The sequence below is a fragment of the Haplochromis burtoni genome, unplaced genomic scaffold (assembly GCF_018398535.1).
Source record: "Haplochromis burtoni strain Fernald_Lab_line unplaced genomic scaffold, NCSU_Asbu1 Contig_96, whole genome shotgun sequence".
Taxonomy (NCBI): Eukaryota; Metazoa; Chordata; class Actinopteri; order Cichliformes; family Cichlidae; genus Haplochromis; species Haplochromis burtoni.
Genome location: NW_024582457.1, coordinates 1,204,561 through 1,225,326, shown reverse-complemented (window position 1 = coordinate 1,225,326; position 20,766 = coordinate 1,204,561). Strand labels below are relative to the sequence as shown.

At 41.9% G+C, this 20,766-nt stretch overlaps 1 protein-coding gene across 1 annotated transcript in view; it reads right to left on the bottom strand.

Moving 5' to 3' along the window:
• Positions 1 to 3,178: 3,178 nt before the first annotated feature.
• Positions 3,179 to 20,766, bottom strand: part of wdr11 (WD repeat domain 11) — a 62,185-nt gene continuing 44,597 nt past the window's right edge. Inside the window, exons 19-29 of the mRNA XM_005927114.3 lie at positions 19,485 to 19,656; positions 18,574 to 18,682; positions 16,875 to 16,937; positions 16,492 to 16,557; positions 13,937 to 14,126; positions 11,120 to 11,215; positions 10,400 to 10,565; positions 10,032 to 10,129; positions 7,316 to 7,461; positions 6,766 to 6,845; positions 3,179 to 5,311 (exon numbers count right to left, since the gene is read on the bottom strand). Coding sequence (XP_005927176.1) covers positions 5,109 to 5,311; positions 6,766 to 6,845; positions 7,316 to 7,461; positions 10,032 to 10,129; positions 10,400 to 10,565; positions 11,120 to 11,215; positions 13,937 to 14,126; positions 16,492 to 16,557; positions 16,875 to 16,937; positions 18,574 to 18,682; positions 19,485 to 19,656 — 1,389 coding nt within the window. The 3' untranslated portion in view covers positions 3,179 to 5,108. The remainder of the gene's footprint in view (positions 5,312 to 6,765; positions 6,846 to 7,315; positions 7,462 to 10,031; positions 10,130 to 10,399; positions 10,566 to 11,119; positions 11,216 to 13,936; positions 14,127 to 16,491; positions 16,558 to 16,874; positions 16,938 to 18,573; positions 18,683 to 19,484; positions 19,657 to 20,766) is intronic.

Here is a 20,766-nt window from a genome sequence, read left to right as displayed (position 1 = left end):
TGTTGTAAATAACAGTCCCCGACCACAACCTGCACACATGGAAGCCACAAAAGAGCTGCTTTAGAGATAACGGGAGCTTTTTAAAAAAAGATTACCCCGTCCACAAGTCATTACCGGGATGCGATAAGAGTTTGTCATCATGTGGTAATGCTCCAGAGTTCCTGTGGTTCCCCTCTGCTGCTCCTCCCTGGCCCCCTTGTCCCCACTTTTTTTTCTATTACTGTCTCATTCATGCCCTTTTTCTTAAATGGGAGAGTGTGGTGCTGTGTTGAGGTGAGGACATGGTCTGCTGAGCACTGTGGGATTCATTCAAATGGAATCAGATAAAGCATGGGGCCTGAAGACTTGCAACATAAACATCACCTGGAGCCTCCTAAGCAGGGCCCCCAGCACTGCTCCAAAGCCAGTCAGAGCCCGCAAACAGAGGGTGAACAGTGAACTCGACCAATAGCAGCGACTGAAAGGAGGGAGGGAGGGAAGCCGCCTCTTTACCAGGAAAGAAACTCAGATGAGATCGAGCCTGTGGGTTCATTCCACGCCAGGTGATACCCCCAGATGTGGGCGATGAGAGGTGATGTGAGAGGGAGGGGAGGCAGATTGTTTGAGAGAAACAGATATGACCTTTACATGTATAGCTCGGGTTTCCCAAGGAGTGGAGTGGGATCACAAAAAAACAGTGAGGCGAAAGGCAAGAAAAGTGGGCATTGATGTAGAGTGGGCTTTAGTATTCAAGTCAGCGTCCCGGAAAGCTGGCATTTTGTGGAAAGGTTAAAAGGACATCACTGAAAAAGAAATAATCATGCCCATAAAAATAATTATCCTCATAAATGCGGCAGCCACTCAAACCCCAAATTATTCCACTACCTGGGGTGTGAGCTGCCTGAAGAATGCTCAGAAATGTCTGGGGGAGGTTAAGAAAACAATGGAAGAAAGGATAATTACACAGAAAATGAGGAATGAACTCAGTGGTAACCCTCAGCGAGGAACGGGGATGAGGGAGAGTGAGGGGAAAATCTCAAAACATCTCACACAAATGAAGGAGTAAGGGATACAAGCGAGCTTGGACTTGCCCATCCTAGATAAAGCTATCTGTCAGGAGCACCACAGGAGGAACATACTCATGGGAACTGGATGACCCTGGTGTATGTCACTGTCTGCAGCTCACAGACCGTGCAGCAGTGCTGTGCTATACTGCGAATTCTGGTATTGATCCAACACCAAATAATCACAGGGTCAGTATCACAGATACCGATCCTTTTAACCTGTAAAGACATCTTAATTAAGGGAGAGCAGCGTGTCATGATTTATGAGCTGCATCATCAGCTTGCAAATCCTGAACACACTTTAAGTCACTGTGATTTTTTTCTTTCCACAATCCTCGGTAACACAACAAAACACGCCTTTCAGCTTTTCCTGTATTTTGAAATTGAATTGGACACTTTGGGTCAGCTTCTGATGTTTAAATGAGCAATAGGCTGTTATAAAATAGACGTGACAAAAACACAGATTCAGATATTTTGTATGTTTGAGATGTATTTTGTCATTACAAAAAAAATTCACATTGTTGCTATTCTCAGTATGAATAACTAAGTATTGATCATATCACTAGTATCGATGTGATACTAGCGATATTTGGATCGATCCACCTAGCTCTCCTGCAGAAAAAAATAAACATGCGTCCACATCTGTAAACGTCCCCCCCTTCATCATCCTAAACCAGCGGTCCCCAACCTTTTTTGCACCACGGACTAGTTTATGTCCGACAATTTTTTCATGGACCGGCCCTTAAGGTGTCACGGATAAATACAACAAAAATGAAACCAGTACCGGTAAAAAAAAAAAAAAAAAAAAAAAAATTATTTATCCATAACACACGGAAAAAAGACCGAGGAAAACAGAGTTAACAATAAAAATGATTTAAAAAAAATGCTAAAAACCGACAAAAATCCTGAAAACCATGAATTTCTCACCCGAGCCTCAACTCTCGTGGACCATACCGGTCCATGGCCCAGGGGTTGGGGACCTCCTAAACCACACCCCCCACCAGCAACGGAGTGAAGGGAAACGAATGTAGACTGGAGCCAGAGATTGAATGAAATCCAGTGGGTCACATTGTAACAACTTTCATAATGAGGAATGAAGATAAAAACAAAGTATCGATCCTATAGCGCTGGTATCGATACTTTCGATATCAGTCCACCCACCGTGCCGCCTTGGCTTTACCTCTCTGCTTGCTGCACACACAGGCCCCTGTTCCGTGGCTACTTATACAGATGATTGAAAATGAGGAACAGCAAGAGTGCTGCATATGATTGATCTGTAGCTGGCTGCTAATTCTTGCAGTATGTGCGTAAAACAGTGGAGGCGGGTAATTTCCAGTGCTCCTCACGGCTCCGGTTGCTAACAACCCCTTAATATTGTGTCAGCTGAAACGGCTTTGAATTTTATTTAGAGGAAAATGGGGATCCAAGAGGTGAAAGCTAAGCAGCAGACGGAAACAAGTCTTTCAGGAAATTAGTGGAGATGGGGAGCAGCAAGAACATGAGTTGGCATGAGTTTATTCTGGTGAAAGAAGAGCGAGGGAGAGCATGTAAAGTGGAAACTGGGAGTTTGGGGTAAGCTGGGGTGGCAGCCTATGTAAAAAGCAGTGGAACAGCAAAGAAAAGCTGCTGCGAGGCCCCGCATACTGATGACCTGGCTGTAACGGCTGGATCGGCTCTCCGGCAGTTATTCATTAGGCCATTAAAAGGAGCACAACCAAGGCGCTTGTGTGGCCTCTCTGTTCCAGACTGTTTTTCTTCCCTTTGTGTTCTGGGCTGTGTGCGGGACAGAGAGAAAAAGCAGAATACACGTCAATGAATAAATCTGCGACGAAGAAAAGAGTGAAAACGGTTAGACCTGGACACAGAGCTGAAGCCAGCTGTTGGCCCTCCTTGTGAGCAGAAAGGGAGTAATTAATCGCGGAAGTGGCTGAAACAGGAACTAATTAACTTTTAGGACAGCTTGATGAATGAACGAACGCTCAAATTCAATCTACCTGGGTTGAAATTAAATGAGGAAAATTAAAAGGAACACTGGCTATAATGGATCTCTACAGAAACCAGTCACCCTGCCTCCTTCTGAGGGATTAAAGCGCCCTCTTGTGTCTTCAGATCTGTAGCAACACACAGAAAACATGGAAGTTAATATCGATTTTATTGCCATCCATATATATATATACACATACATTTCTATTCTCTTGCAATATCTATATAACTTAAAGCATTAGGGTCACCGTGTAAACCGTGATCAAAGAACAATGAGGGAGAGGAGAGGGGCCACTAAACTTTGACACCATTACAATCATTTCTTACAAAATATACTGCTAAAGGCACGTCTCCCATCTACATGCCTCAATTTTCAACTATTTTATTTTGTTGAGTTCATCTACATATAAAGAAAAGCAGCAAGTGTTAATCAAACCAGTGCCCGATCACAAATGGGCAGTACAGTACACGCTGCTTCCACAATACCTTTACGACTGGAAGAAGATGACACAGCTTCGGGTCAGCTACATCATAACGTCGTCTGTTGGATTGTGCGACTCTACGGGATCCTACAGCACGTTATGGGGAGGCCGTGTGAAAATTGATATACAGGAAAAACATGCAGTCCCCCCCCCTAAAATAGGACTGGGTTGCCATAGTGACACAGCCTGGGGTTTACTGTAACACAGGAGAGAAAACGGCACTGACGTGTTTATGAAACACAGTAACGCACTACAAGGTCCCGTGGATGAAGTTGCTGAACATAAAGCAAATTAAACACACAGTCACTAAAATCTTTGCATTGTTGCGCACATTTTGTTTTGTTTTTTTATGATCAGGACATTTTTACCATGTAACGAAGTGAAAGCAAAGCAAAGGAAAGCTGGCGGCGTCTCAGCCAGTGTGTCGGGTTTTGTGATTGTGATGAGCAACAGCAGAAGCAGCACAGAGTATTTGTGTAAATGATCCAGAGGTCTGAATAAAAGGAGTTTTGACAGCTCTTCTTGTGACACACATACACACTAGAGAACAACTTCACTACACAAACATCAAAGTACACATGTTGCAACGTATCCTCACAATTCTCTGTTAAAAATAGAAAAGATTTTAAAAATCCATTTGGATTATTGGATTGGATTAACAAACAACCCTCTGCACACTAATTAAATGGTGCTCAATCCCTCAGGTGGCTGTGGTCAGACTCCTCTGTCCTTGGCATCAAGGGAGATAATATACTAATAAGTGTCTAATAAGTGCAGGGTGGGCTGGCTGTGCAATTTTACTGCCATCCAACTATTACAGCTGCAGAGGCGCGTGCAGCAAGAGCAGCAGCAGCAGCAGGCTTTGGTCAATTACTTATAAAGCACCACCACCTGCTGCAGAAACCCCTCCCCCAGTGTGCTGTGTGCCTGTCTACAGCAACATTACTGTACATTTCCAAGACAGTCAGGCAAGTTTTCAATCAAAATTATGCAGCTTTTTGGTTATATCAAATGCAAAACAAACAAAACAATTGGGAATGTGTCACGTCATTTGAAAATGGACTGTCAATAATGACACTTTCAAATGATTTGCATTTTTCAAACAGTTATAGAGAACCTGTTACTTGGAGAATAAATGAATTCTGCCACTTTCAATTTCAGCAAACTAAAGGCAAATTGAACATGCAGAGCTACAGCAGTTCTCGGAAATTAATACAGGCACGGAAAATAAGGCTTAACAAGTAAACTGTAAAAAAGAAAAAATCCTTTGAATTTATCAATCAATCAACCAAAACATATACAGATTTTTGGGGGATAAAGGTAAACAAGGGAAGTGTTTCTTTTGGGGCTGATACATACAGACAGAGCACAGACACAATGGTCTCACCAAACATGACGACATTTCAGTCTGATTACTGTCACAGACAAACCCACTGACTCAACATCAAATTAAACTCCTCATATTGATGTGAAGATGATGATCATGATGCTCCTGGATGCTTTGAACTGTTAACTAACTGAAGTTAGACTGAACGGCTAACTCTCGGTAAACACCAAAGAGTGGGCTGTCCGTCGTCTTCTCAATCTTCCGTCTTCGAGGTCACTCTTTGCTCTCCAGGCCCAGCTCGACGACCTCTTCGCCGAGAATGGCTTCCGGTATACCTCCCTCTCCTTGAAAAAGCTCCTCCATCAGCTGCTCCCCAGCGCTGCCAGCCCGCGACGCCCACAGAGCAGCACCCTCCCGCAGGCCCAGCGTGCGCAGCAGCCGCGCGTAGTCCAGAAATGCAGCTTCGATAAGTTTATGTGCACAGTGAGTTAAGGAGATGCCACAGCAGAGCGACTTGAAACTTTTACATACTGGCATCTCATCTATAGAAGTTCAAGAAAGATTAATCAAGTGTTGGTCTAATTATATCACTGAACCAAATCCAAAAAGGTAACAAATAAAACAAAAGCGTTTAACTAGAGAATAACACAATAAATGCAGGCGCTCAGCTCAGTGATACTGTTAGCTTCCTGCCAGTGCAAAGTGTGCATTACATTTAAAGACACTTTGAGTGCTCATGTGGAGTACAAAAGCTATATATAAGAACCAGTCCAAAGCAGACCACTCTGTGTGAGCATGCACTTGGCGACAGTGGGAAGGAAAAACTCCCTTTTAACCCCTGGCAGAAAAAGGCTCAGGGTGGTCCATCTGCTGCTTATGTGGTTTCCTGACATCCTAAGGACCTGCTAGCATCGGGGTGATAGAAGGGATGGAGCTGAGGGTTTCTATGGTTACCTTTTTTACTACAGTTTGTGTTTCCCTGCTCAAAATGTTTTTTTAGACCAAAAATAAGATCTAAGCTTCTTGAAAGGAAGATTGGTTGGTGCACTGCACTGATTCTAGCTACAGTAGGATGACTGCATTCGCCCTCTTGCACATTGTACATTTGGCTTATGCGATTACTAAATTTACAAAAGATTAATTGGTTTCTCTCAAACACATACACACACACACACACTTGCTCTTTTGTGTGGGCCTAACTTCTAGGCAGTGCTGGCTCATGTACTCACAAAGTCTGAAAAATAGAGATATTTTTACTAAAAAGCTGTTTGATGTTATTGTCACTTCTCCAACAAAAACCTGCGCTTGAAGGGAGCCTGGCTTGATCTGGTCCTCATGAATCATAACTCGCTTTGTGGTTAAAACACAGAGTAAACACAGCTCTGACAAGACAAACAGATATTTTATTACACAGCAGAGATTTCTAGATGAAATATTGCTTTTAGGTGAATGTCAGATTCTTTTTCTTCTCTCACAACATACTCAGCGTGTATTAGATAAAATAGAGATTGTGCAGCACTGTGAGCATTAAAAATGCGGCTGATAAAAAGAAGGGTTTGGTAGGACAGATGTAGACAAATTCTTGTTAAGGGTTACAGGTTATCTCAGTTGAGTCACAGAGGAGCAGGGGAACACTACAGGATACCATACTACTTGAGTTAGATGGTAAATATATTTAAATCTTACAGATAAGAAGTATGTGCCAAAACTGTGCCCATAGATGGTGATATACAATAAGCTTTCAAAGTTTAGGTTGAAAAAGTTTTCCAACTGTTCTCTGTGATCACAGTGTGTTACTGGCTAATGGGAAAGTGTGAAATAGAGCTTGATGTGCTCTGCAGAGCATCTAAATTGACCTTCACTGTGAAGCTGCCTACTATCAGGTGCATACTTGTAACGTGTAACAATAATGGGTTTTCAAAAAGGATATTGGACGAGTCGTTGGCCTCCATCACCCCATACTTCAGACAGGCTTCGATGAAGAGGGCGGCACGATCAAAGTGTCTCATGCTGTCCGGGAGATGGAAGGAAGAAAAGAAAGATACAGAGAGAAGGAGGTGAGAGGGACCATCAGAAACCAGCATCGTCCCTGCCTTGATGCCTGTGTTCCTACAGAATACATCAACCTTGTCGTCCTCATGTCTCTCTAATTCTCTCTGAGAGCTTTTTGCTGCCAGAAGCATCTCGGAGCATGAGCTGTTAAGGAGGGGGGACCGGTATTCTCAGAGGAGATCGATGCTGAGGTAAGAGACACAGGTACAGCCCACACCCTACACTGTGGTTTGTCCTTCAGTGTACTCAGGAAGAAAAGGACTGTGAAAGTGCAACGTCTTAGAACAAAAAACTTAAGTGCAAGAAAGGGAATCTCATTTTAGAGAAGAAAAAGTGAGCTAATATATTTATACATCCATGTATTTTATTACAGGGGATAATTACAAGAGTCTTATCTTCCCATTTCTGAATCTATAGCTTGTTCCTACCTGTGGAGCATCTCTCCTACTTTGTAAAAGCAGCCCAGTGAAAGCAGCACCAGAATGGCTTTGGATTTATGGTTGACCTGTGGGGAGCAGAGGTGTTCTGCCCAGCGCTTCAGCACATCTGAGCTCTCTGCTGGGTTCAGACGCACCTGGAAGCAAACGCGATACGCAAAGGCATGAATTATTGTTCTTAGTTGGAGGTTTGTCACTCTTCTGCTAAAACACAGTGTGCACAATTATTAGTCAACAAAATATAAATTTTAGTAGTGAACAACTACAGCACTCTTGGTAAATCCAAAATGTTGATGATATATGTGAGAATTGTCCTGTATAAAAATCAGGATCTTCTGAAAAGACGCAGACCTTTTCCTGTACTGCTGCTTCAAGAAAGTGTCTTCTAAAAACTAGCAGTCGGTTTGGGAGTTGAGTTTGAGGCCATCTTCAACCCGAAACGATACATTAGCTCATCTTTAATAATACCAGCTCATATCAGTACCCTACCTCCAGCCCCACCTTGCTGATGTCTGCTTCAAAGTGGAGTTTAGAGTGTTTAATGACATATGTCTGAATACAGACAGTGGAAAAATGTCAGTCCTAGTTTTACTGGATCTCAGTGCAGCATTTGATACAGTTGACCACAACATATTACTCAAACGACTGGAGAACTGGGCAGGTTTTTCAGGAACTGTACTAAACTGGTTCAAAACATACTTAGAAAACAGGAAATACTTTGTATCAATAGGTAACTTCACATCTGAGCAGACTAGTATCACATGTGGAGTTCCCCAAGGTTCCATCTTGGGACCCCTTCTGTTTAACATTTACATGCTCCCACTGTCACAGATTATAAAGAACAACAAAATAAACTATCATAGCTATGCAGATGACACACAAATATATATCACAATGTCACCAGGAGGCCGAGGCCCTGTACAGGCTCTTGGTAAATGCACTGAGGAAATCAATGACTGGTTGTGCCACAATTTTCTCCAGCTAAACAAAAACAAAACTGAGATAATAGTCTTTGGTGCCAAAGGAAAACGATTACAGGTCACCAGAGAACTTCAATCTATACACCTAAAAACCACAAACCAGGCGAGAAATTTGGGTGTAGTGATGGATGCAGACCTAAACTTAGAAAAACACATTAAGACAATAACAAAATCAGCTTACTATCACCTTAAGAATATATCAAGGATAAAAGATCTGATGTCTCAACAGGACCTGGAAAAACTAGTCCATGCATTCATCTTTAGTAGGCTTGATTACTGTAACAGCATCTTTACAGGTCTACCTAAAAAATCAGTCAGACAACTACAGCTCATTCAGAACTCTGCTGCTCGAGTCCTCACTAAGACCAAAAAAGTGGACCACATCAGTCCAGCTCTGAGGTCTTTACACTGGCTGCCTGTCCGTCAGAGGATAGTCTTTAAAGTTCTGATGCTGGCCTATAAAGCTCTGAATGGTTTAGGACCAAAATACATCAGTGACCTCCTGACCCAGTATGAACCTTCCAGATCCCTCAGGTCATCTGGATCCGGTCTTTTATCAGTTCCCAGAGTCAGAACCAGACACGGAGAAGCTGCATTCAGCCTTTATGCTCCTTATATCTGGAACAAACTCCCAGAAAGCCTCAGATCAGCTGAAACACTCAGTTTATTTAAATCCAGGTTGAAGACTCACCTGTTCTCAGCTGCATTTGAATAAAGCACCAAATCAACACTTTTAAGCTTAAATTTCAAAACTTACATTTTAACAACTGATTTTAAACTTCAAACTTAAATCATGCTTTTCATTGTCTTTGTTTTTTTAATGTCTCTGTAAAGCACTTTGTTGTTGAATTGTGCTATATAAATAAACTTGCCTTGCCTAGAGCCGGTTACCGATCCATCCAAAGGCCCGTCTGTGTGGCCTGACAACAGTCCCTTCCATCTGATCTTTAGATATTTTCTGGCACAGTACTGAGGTATTAATTTATGTGTCTTGTTCATTGGTGGTCGGGTTCAGCCTGTGGCTGTGTCTCTGAGCACTGAACACCTTGCACTGCAGGTAGGCTGCTTTCTAGAATATGGCAGCGCTGCAGAATAAGGGGTTCCTAGCAGCTTTATGTCTGAGTCTTCTCAAATCTTTGGCAGTTAATTTGACTCTCTTTTTTTCCCTCAACACGTATCTTGTCTGCGTGTTGACCATTTACAACAATAAGTTTAGTTCTGTCATCATGCCCTAATATTGTAACAATTTCTGCATCTCCTTGACAGATTATTTTAAAAATAAGTTTTGCCCTTCAAAGTCAGTTAAATATCTTTTTGTGCCCATTTTGCTCGAGGAAAAGAAGCTGATATAGATTGCTGATCTCCTTAGACCAGACCCTCCTTCATTACACACATCACCTGATATGCTTCAATCCAATAAGTCATTCAAGTTTATAAAGCTTATAGCTGGAAAATATGCATAAAAACAACGATAAGGCCAAAATGTTTGCCTAATAACTGTGCACACAGTCTATGTTTGTATAAAAGTCCAGGGGAGCATAAATATGTGACCACTACGAGAGTTCCCTGATGTGCAACAGCTAACAGGAAAACAAACTTCAGAGAATAAATCGTGGCGCCATAAGCGTCACACATCCACAACTCACATGCCCACAGATTTACACTATCCAAACATTACTCAGTATATGATCTTCATCCTGCTGATGGATCCCGTCATGCTGAGTTACCTTAGCCAGCCATGCGGCTCGGTTCCACTCCCCGTAGGTCTGCAAGTAGCGGCAAGCATCTGCTGCCTTGTCAATCAAACACAACAGCTGAACTCCCTCTGATAAACAGCAGAAGATTGACAAGTCATACACACGTGTGAGACATCATAGCTATCAGTACCAAAGGTGGCCAACTTGGCTCTGAAAGCAGCAGAATGGTTTCATTACACAATGCTGCTATTAGCCAAATTGATAAGATAAGCATTATTTGATTTATTGATTGATTCCAATATAAATCTTTCCAATTTAAATTAAAAATAAAAAGATCCCAGGTGTATGCTATACAAATAAAAATGTTCTTTCTGGTATCAGATATAGAGGAACACTACCTGCAAGCTTGCCATTAGCTATCATATTGGTGGCCACTAGCTTGATTGTAGACTGCGAAGGGCCTGAAGAGGTGATGGTGGTCACTAGGCAGGCCTTGAGTGAATCACAGTAGTAGCTGGGGTTGTCTGCGCTCGTCTCCAACAGTAATTGCACCGCCCGGTCCGTCTGAGAGCAACAACAAAGAGATGAGAGCGTAATTACCGTGGCAGCAGAGAGAAACAAGGCATTAGTGGCTCTGATAGGTAACCACTGTGCACGAGCTGAACAAGACAGAGCTGCAAGGGGAAATTATGTTTATTATCATGCTTTTCATCTGGTGTAGATGAAGGCTGGAGCTCGTGCTGGGGTCAGCACCGACCGGCCTCTGCCTGTCTGCCTGCTGGATAACTGCACCTCCAGCAAACAGCCGGCTGATTGCAGCTTGTGATTAGAAGGAGAGTGGTGACATTGAGAGGTGAAAGAGGTGATGTCAGTCCCCGCAGGCTGTGAAGCTAGGGAGGACAGGAGGAGCGCTGATTTTCTTCACTGCGATATGAACTATTTATGACTATGACATTTTAGCTTGCATGTATGCACAGCTAAGGAGGTGTAGATTTGTGTGGTTTGCAATGGAAAGTGTGGTGCATAGTCTACCAGTTATGCCACATGACAACTCACAGCTATAGTCTCCATGCAGATGCACTTTAACTGTGTAGGCGGTGCGGTGGTGTCATACTTACCTGACCCAGAAGGAGGAGCTGGTCAGCGCATTTCTTAGTGTGTTCATAACTGGAGCGCTTTACTTCCTGCAGGTGAACTCGATCCAGCTGGAACTTCTGTTAAAAAGAAAAACACAAGGAGCAACAACTTAAGGAGTAGTAGGAATAAGTTTTTGCTTTGTGTAACAAGTGCTTCCAGAAATCCATTAAACTTTGTGTCAGAGAGAGACAGAGAGGATATGAGTTAGTACGCATGCATTAATATAGGGAGAAAGTGATGGATTACATGAATACATATACCAGAGATGGAGAGTATAATTATAATGTCTTTAAAAACTTCACAAGTTTCTTGGGTGTCAGTGCTCCCTGTACTGTATTTCATTATTAAGTCTCTGTTTCCCAATTCTTGGTGACAGGAGATCTCATTTTTTACCTGTCAGATACTTCACTTCAAAGATGAAGTCAGTGGAAGAAATACTCTGTTTGGTTTAGGTTAAGGTGCTCCTGGACAAGACCACACAGGAAACACAACGCACCATCCACTCGCCCACTACTGTGAATTCAACTTGACCTGCTCCATTCTCACATGGGTGAGATCACGCCGACTTTGTACCGGGATGAGGCAGGTTAAAGCCTGCTCAAAGTCTGACATTTTTATTCTCATGTGCACCTCCACCATGTAATGTATGGAGAAGTTTAGAGCTGCCTTCTTCATGTCTTTGAGTGGACGGTGACACCTCTTCCATCTGTGGAACAAAGGCTGAATGAGCAGTCTTCACCAGACGCCAGCTTCCCACGTCCAGTTAATGCATCATGCTAACTGTATGTGGGAAGTAAACAAGACTAGTTCTTTGTTCACTGATCACGCAGTGATAGAAACAAAAGGTTTCCACAAAATGATGTCTTTCTAACTGCCTTGTGTGGACGCATCCATCAGTATGTGGTCACTTCTTGGGGACTTAAGGGTCATCTCTGTGGAAGAGATACAGCATGCTATCTTAGGTTCGCCAAACATGACTTCGTGACTTTTTTTTATTTTTACCTACACTCTATGGCTCAGAAAGTCACTCAAACAGTCCTGTCAGTGGGAAAATGATGCAGCTGTCATCACTGCAGCTGCTGTTTCAAGGCCATGTCAGCTCTGTGGGAGTCTTGGGGCGTGATGCTATATCCCCATAATGATGTGTAATACTGACTGTACTGACACAAAGGGAGCTGGAGGACATGGAGAAAAATCACTGATGTGTTGGTGAAAATGTCTCCGTGGCTTCCCCGACTCAGTCAAAAATTGTCTCCCTGGGGGAAGGATAGACGTTCAGGTCTTCACTACCCTGGGGGTTCAGTGAAGGTGGCGTTGGATCTGATATATTCTTTAAGGAGGGCAGGGCGTCCCATGCATGTCTCAACAGGCCCGTTAAAAGAAATTCTTCAGGTTGGTTTCGCGTGGGCTCAGTCTGCTATACTCACTGCAGGCATCGAGATTGTGTGATTGTATGTACTGACTGCACTCTGTTCAATGAGTAAAAGATAGGCAAGAAAAAGAAAAACAGCAGCTGATGGACAAAAGACTGAGTCATCAATTTCCGGGAGAGATAGCAGCATAGTAGATTTCTTTATAAGAATGGCTACGTGCACACATTTATTGCTTCTACATCTACAACAGAGGCTTCTTTTTTTGGCTTCGCTTTATTTTGATGAATTCTTCTGCAATTCATAGCTGTGGGTATACTTCCTTGCGGAGATACCAAATGAGTTTAGTAACTTCAGAGCTGTGTGCTCTGTACTGGAGTCCGGGATATTAGTAATTACATGCAGGCTGCTGCCACTGAAGTCGTTTTATGACAACAGGAGCCAAATGCTGCTGCACACTGTCTTGGTAGCTCTTTGAAAGTCCTAACTTTGTGATCACTGCATGGCCCCTCATTAGCAAGCAGCACAACTTTCACAAAAACGGAATGGTGCATAATCCATTAGAAAAAGATGTTAAGACTTTTTAATTGGAACTATACTGAGTGAAATTAGACAGTACATTTGCTTGTTGCTACTTAAAACCTTGAGCTGAAAGGTCTGGGGCACTGTTTTCAACTGGCTAAATCGTCTTTTATCAAAAATGGAAAAGGTTTTTTCCTCATTTTACTTTCTCGGGTACACGGAGGTTGGCACAGTGGGGGAAAAATGGTACAGCAGCCAAAAAAAATAATCCAGAAAATGCTATCTCCACATGCACAGTAAGCCAATTTTTAATTATCTTATGTTTTTCAAACTGTCTCTTTTTTGCAGACTAGAAATTAAGTCAGTTCACAGATACAAAATAGGAAAACGATGGAGACATTTGAAAAATGTTGCTCAGTGTGCTGAAACACGTCTAACTAGTCTGTTAACTGAAGATGAAAAGAGAAGAGTCATATTTATAAAGACCTTGGATGCTGATGCAAGAATGTCTTCAGCAGGATGCTACACAATCACACTGCACAAACAAATTAGACATTTTTAAGAGGGCATCAATAAGGGCTTGAATCACTCAGAGGAGAGGAAGGCATGGAGTTGACCTTAAAGGCTTAAAAATGTGGGCGAGAGTAGATCCACAGCGTCATTAGTAACAGAATGCACTGTTTGACCGAGGTGATATTGACACCGTGGACGATAAGGGACAGGCCGTCTGTGTTTGTTTGTGCATAGTCTGGCTTGAGGACATCGACTGTCTTTGGGATGACTCCTGGGGGGATTTTTTTTTTCCAATGTTGGCTGAAACTTATCTGTCTTTACTTTCTCTGCTCACCAAAGAGACAGCACCAAACACAGGTAAACACTTTCTCCATCTTCTCTTATTATACTGACCTGGAAATAAGAGGTTTCACACAAGACATCGTGGCAGATGTCCAGGTGGCTCTGAGGTGACGGTTGGACTCCTTCGCTTTGGGCCTGACCCTCTGCGGCGGACACAGTTAGCTGACGAGCCTGTGCAAATGACTGGATGTAGTGGGATGCCACCGTCCAGAAGTGAAGGTCTGACTCGTCCCCGAACAGCCTGCAGTTTGCCACAGAAAAACAAAAACGCATCACCTGAGTTCAGTGTTTGTCTCTGGACTAGTCAGATTCTGCAGCCTGAATCATCATGGCACCTGGTTTCCCTACTCGTTTGCTCATTAATGACCACAGTTCCTCCATCATCCAGCCTACGCTTTGTCTGTAAGTGAGCTCTCCTCCTCCTCCTGCTTTACTTTCCTCAGCCTCCTTTAACATATCGGCACAGACACATAGCTGTTGCTAGGTTACCATATGACATTAACAATGGCATGGAAACTTGAGACAGCCAGATGTAGAGACATAATCGTGAGCTCTCACTGAGAGTGCAGCCAGGGTGTTCAAGGAACAAAAATGATCTTTTAGACTTTCCCGGTAAATCATGGCATTAATAACAGGATGCAAACAGGGGTGGGATGATATGATATTGCCTTTCTTTTCATAATGGCTGCTCTAGATTTGTCAGATGCTCGAGGGAAATGAAGGCTGAAGCAGAGATGAGATGAGAGTTGCTGACACAAGCACAAGTCTCATACTTTTTTTGTGGTGCTTCAGAACTACACTTTACAGTTACAGCAAGTATATGCTCTTTGGCAGTTAATTTAAATGTTTCAAAAACAAAATAATTTGCGTTGCTTCATAATTTTACACCTTCTGGCTCATCTTTCAAATTTGTTCTAAATTAAGTAGTTACATGTTTATAATTATTTTCCTCCACAAATAACTAGAAATCCCTGCTAAAACATCACTTTACAATATAGTAGAAAAATTAGCCCAGCCTTGTGTAATATAAGCCTCCTCAAGTGATAGCAAAGCTCTCAATAGCAGCCTCATTTCTCTGTTGACGAGTTCAGTATTTCCTCAACTATTCAAAGCAACAAAAAAGCGAAAACTTTCTTAAAAAACAGCTTTTGGAGGAGAAAGGAAACAAAAAACATGCTGCAAAAGGTAAAAACTCAATGTAACACAAGCCAATACATCACTGATAGTCAAGTTAGAAAACCTGTGATCACTGAAACCAGACTGACGATTGACTCTGCACCATGGCTCCATGAGGAAAAGAAAAAGCCAGGGAAAATGAAATTTGATTGTGAGATTATAAAAAAAAAAAGATGGAAAAGGACACAGGATGATGGGGAGACGGGCCAAAAAAAATCAGTTGAAATAAAGTTACAGCAGTAATCAGAAGGTATTGAATGAGATACAGAGCTGCAGTGGCCCCCTGGCTAAAATGACAGATGGCTACTTGCACAATCTAGAGCTGAAAAACAAGAGTTTCAGACTAGGCACAATGGAAATTCATGTTTCTCTAGCAACTGACTGCATTTATTTGACTTTTCTAGAAACCATGAAGATAAGCCGGAATACTGAGCGTTATTTGGTCAGACGAGACCAAGACAAGTTTGTTGGATTAGATGAAGAGGCAAGAGCACAAATAGCACTGCAAAAACCTCTGTGAACCGAGAATGCATAGTCCTGAGAGTGATGCACCAAGGTGAGAGAATACGGCTCTTCAAGAGTGCAGAAGGAACCGGGGAGGTGATAATTATAGGAGGCACCATGTATGACTGTGGAGATTATGGAGAACAATACTGGCTGATGAGATCACTTTTCATCTGCAGAAACTGGGCAGGAGAAGAATATTCTAGCATGATAACAATGCAAAGCATACCACCAAAAAGTCACGCAGGAGTTTAGAAAGAAGACACAAGCTATGATCTGGTCAAATGCATCATCATGGGCCACTCTCTGATCTTAAGAGGGCACGATCACTAAAACTACATGATAAATATGTAAAATTACAGAAACGGTACTGGTAGCTGCCCAGATTGTACTGTAATTTTAAAATTATGAAAAAAATGAAAGGAACTCCTGTGTGTTATTTCAAAGATAGAAAGTCGCCCTCTTCATCACCGAGTAGCTGAAATAAGCTCTCTAAAAGATGGCTGCAATATCTTTTAAGATTGGTATCCTCCATCCTGAGAATGTTTAGTCTGTCAAACAAAAAAAGTGAACATAGATATGAAAAAATATTAAATCCACCCCAAAAAAGCCCAAGGTGCTTTTCTTGCACAATGAGGGCAAATATTCACTGTGCAACTCATGTAAAGTCAGAATTATTATTTTTATTAGAGAATATCATTAAGTTAGTATTATTCTCCATATTAGACAACTTTTTTTTTCTTGTCCCTTAAACTCTGATACTTCTGTTGGAACTCTGTAACCAAGGCTTTCATGAGTCTTTGACATAGATACACTGCCTGAATGTTAACAAAATAACCGCCCCAGGGTACTAGCGAACGCTCACGAACACGGTACAATCTGCGCAGAGACAAACACTGGCAACTTCACACAGAGCTCGAACTCACCGTGAGACGAGGAGGCAGCGCTGCAGAAGACTGAGCTCTGGGTCCTGTAGCACACTCTTCATATCACTGGGGGGCCAATCAGAGACAGACAATCAAAACACAGCCAGGGCCAATTACACTTCTCTAACACAGCAGGCCCAGTGTGGCTGTTCCAGGAGTTTCGTCTTATCTGTCAACCCACAGACTACATGCTCTCTGGGCCCGCTGTCTAAGCACTAAGGAAGGACTTACAGTTTCTAACTGTAAAACAACCCTACATGAACACAAACTGGAATCACATACATACACTGTTATTTGGTTGTTAGTGTCTGTGCCATTACATTAATATCGAGTTACCACACGAACTTGGCATTAGAGGACAAAGCAACAGTGCAGTAACTCACTTTGATAATGAGTTGAGCTGCTCCTGGATTAGGCCTTTTATCTCATCTTTCTCACTGTAGTCTCTGAAACAGAAGGATCAAAGCAAGTCAAACGGCTCCTTTAACATCTACCTTAAATAGAACCTGACCTGATATTAAATGGAAATCTGAACACTTTTTAAGAGAAGTCGATCTGCGGTGTCAAGCGAAGTCTATTCTAACATTTAAGCTGAGGATGGGTATTGCCTTACACACGCTGCTAATATAGCTGCTTACTTATGATAAGGGAGCTGTGAAGCAGTGAAATACTCAGGGCTCAGTTAAATGGGTTTGTAACTACATCTGGCTTAAATAGTGTCCCTCTGGACGGCCTCTGCTGAATCCCGCGTTGAGCTGTTTACTTGTTTATACTGGTGATTTTTACAGACAGTGTCTGGGTGGTTGACAGAAACTGTAGTGGTAGATGAAAAAGTAAGCGCCTAATCTTGCAGACATCTTACTTAAAATTAATTACATTTTCGATATTTATATTTTCAGTTCTCATTTTGCAAACTGGGTGAAAATTCTAACAAAGTTTTGTAAACACAGCTACCTATGAAGGAAGATTAGGGCCACTGGGGGGAAAAAAGTGTGCTCGACTTTTTTGTTCTTCTTTTCCAGAATTCTGAGGGGAAAAAAAAAATCAGAATTCTGAGATTAAAGTCAGAATTCTGACTTTTTCATCAGAATTATTTATTTTTTAAATTCTGACTAATCTAAGAATTCTGGAAAGGAAGAAAAAAAAAAAGTGCCCCTCTTTTTTTTCCCCCAGTGGCCCTAATCCTTTTCCATAACTACTTTTTAACTGTTCTTAAAACTATTTTTTGGTTGACAGACATAAAAATCATCCTTCAATGCAAAGTGAAAGTAGATTAAAAATGGATGGTATTACTAAATTGTAACCAAGATTCGCAATCAGATGATTTTTATTTCTCCTCAGAGTGAATCAGTCTGAAAATAGGTCAACGTTATGAATTAATGAGGGGAAAGTTTGGTTTTGAGATAGCAGAGTTGAAAACCTTCTCATACTCATTCATTAGTTTTTTGTAGAACATACTGTATGTGGGGAGATGAGATCAGTCTGTAACTGTAAAAGTAGCACAGTTCAACAGAAGATGGCTTATCGGTCTTCCTCCTCAAATAGAGCAGTACACAGTACACATGTTTAAATGCAATTTAACCTAGAGCATTTCACACAGATCACTGACCGAGGCTGTGTGGATATCAATAATTGAAACTACTGACAACAATTGATGTGCTGCTCACTTACAACCGCCTGCTTTCAGGGTAGGAAGCAATATTTCATTTTTATTTTTAAAAACACATCAGTAAAACCCATCTTTACACTGCTCAAACAGTTTATTCAAACATCATATGGTCACAGCTCATACGGATCTTGCAGACATCCTCAGGTCAATTCATGAACTTCTACTCAGTAAGTTGCTTTCTCTTACTAAAATGTATCTGCACCCTTATGTACAAGAAAATGAGAAGTAAAGCTTCTGATCACGTCAAACCAAACCTATTCATAACGTTAAATCTTGTTGCTAGTTCCTTTAGCTCAGCAGCACTTTGTGAAAGTTAAAATCATCCTCGGGTCAAAATCAGTTAGCCTGACTAAAAAGACATGTAAACAAGGAGACGATTTCACAGTGAACACTTGTTCAGAGGTGAGACTTACACTTGCGTGACGTCCATGGTAAAGGTTCCTGACCAGGGCTGCAGCAGAAGAAAAGCCTTTAGAGTGAGGGCAGCTCGGGGCAGCAGCAGGTAAGGGCACCACACTGGATCTGTGCATATTTACCACAGATAAGAAAGAACACAATATTAGACTGTAGGTTTTATCAGCATCATAAACTGAGTGACTACAGATGCCAACCTGTAACTGGGTAAAGGAGCTCTAATCCACAGCTACCCCGATTAGCCATAACAACCACCTGCCTAATATTGTGTCAGACCACCTTTTGCTGCCAAAACAGCCTTGACCAAACTGTGCTGCGGTTCTTCCCATATAGTAGCATGGTGCCAGGTGTTCCCTAGGCATGCGATGCACACACATCCACATTATGTAAATTTAAAAAAATAAAACAGGCCACCTTCTTCCACTTCTCTGTGGTCCATTTACTCACGCGCTTATTATTGGCGCTTTTGGTGATGGCCGGGGTCACCATGGGAACCCCGATTGGTCTGCGGCTATGCAGCACTATACACAACAAACTGTGATACACTGTGTATTCTGATTCCTTTCTACCAGAATTACATTTTTCTGCAAACTGAGCTACAGTAGCTAATCTGTTGGATTGGACCACATGGACCAGCCTTCATAAGAGCTGCAGTTTAGGAGATGTTCTGACCCAGTCGTCTTGCCCAGTTTTCCAGCTTCTAGTTCATCAATTTTGAGAAGAAAAGGCTTACGTGATGAAGAGACAAGACAATCAGTGTTATTTAGTTCACTTATCAGTGGTAATAATGTTATGCCTGATCGGGGTATATGCAACCATTTTTAGTTGACACTTAACAAAAATCAACAACAAAAATCTACATAAACCTTTTCTTTTCAGTCCTTTATGCAGCATAAGGATCCTAGCTCACCAGTCAGGTCTTGTTCATCCATGCGGTAGCTGGCAGACTTCATGGCCATTTCCAACACTCTGATACAGCCATCGTCGGATGCCAGGACAACCTTGTCGGATGTGCACCAATCGATGTCTAAGATGCGGTAGTTCACATTGCGACCAATGCGCATGCTGCTGACCATTTGAACCTGCAGAAAAAGGACATCCAAGGTGATTGATTTCAAATTGCAATCTAATTGCTTCTTTTATTTGTAAGGACACAATATGGAAAGTGTTTTTTTTGATCAAGTAAAACAGGAAACAGAATGATGTTATAGGCACACAAGAAAAAAAATAAAAGTACAGTAAATACATGTTTGTTTTGGTAACAAATAGATATGCCTGTAACTGAACTGTTGTGAATTTGTATGTGATAGCACAAGATCCCAAATGGCTCATGTGTTTCCCGCTTCAGCTGCTGATTAGCTCATTGGAAGCTGGGGTTGAAATTCTCTTTTAGATTTCGAATCATAATTCTCATGATTTGTTACATTATAGCTTTTTCTTGTTTTATTCTACGGCTTGACTCATCTACTGTCTGGCTTTTATAACTGGGGACCATAAATAGGGCTCCACGATGACCATTTTCTCTCTACCTCGCTCTTCATAATAAACCAAATCATCGACGCGTGTCATTTAATCTGCCAGTTAATATCTAACACTGATTGCTGCTGGGTAAGCCAACAAAAAAATGTAGAATGGATACAGATAACAAAATGCAGTGGATGACATTAGATCAAATAAAAAACTGAAATGTAAACAAGCCAGAAGGAATCTCGGGCAAGATGAAAAGTAGACTGCTCAGAGGGGACCTTGTGGATGTTGACGACTTTGGTAAACAAAGCTAAAGATGAAGCAGGGATTCGAGTCGCCTTCAGAACTCACAATCATCCATCCTGCTATGCTTGAGCTTTTACATGTCAAGAGAAAGCTTTTAAGAACTGCGTGTGTGTACCTATACAACACACTGTAATGATTTGTCAACGCAACAGCAGAACTGCAGCAGTTGTATTATTATTACAGTGTTAGCTTCAGAAAGGACATTAGTTTAATGCACCCCATAGAAATACTGTCATGCCCCAGTGAATGCCGTTCTATGAAAACCCATTAAGTGTGCCACAGTGAGCCCGTAAACCACTGCTATGAACCTGAAGACGACTGTTGCTTTTTTAACTTATGAGCTACGCAGTGCAGTGAGGGTATGCATGCTGGGAATTTATAGCATCTCATATGCAACTACCAGCATGTGGAGTTACTGT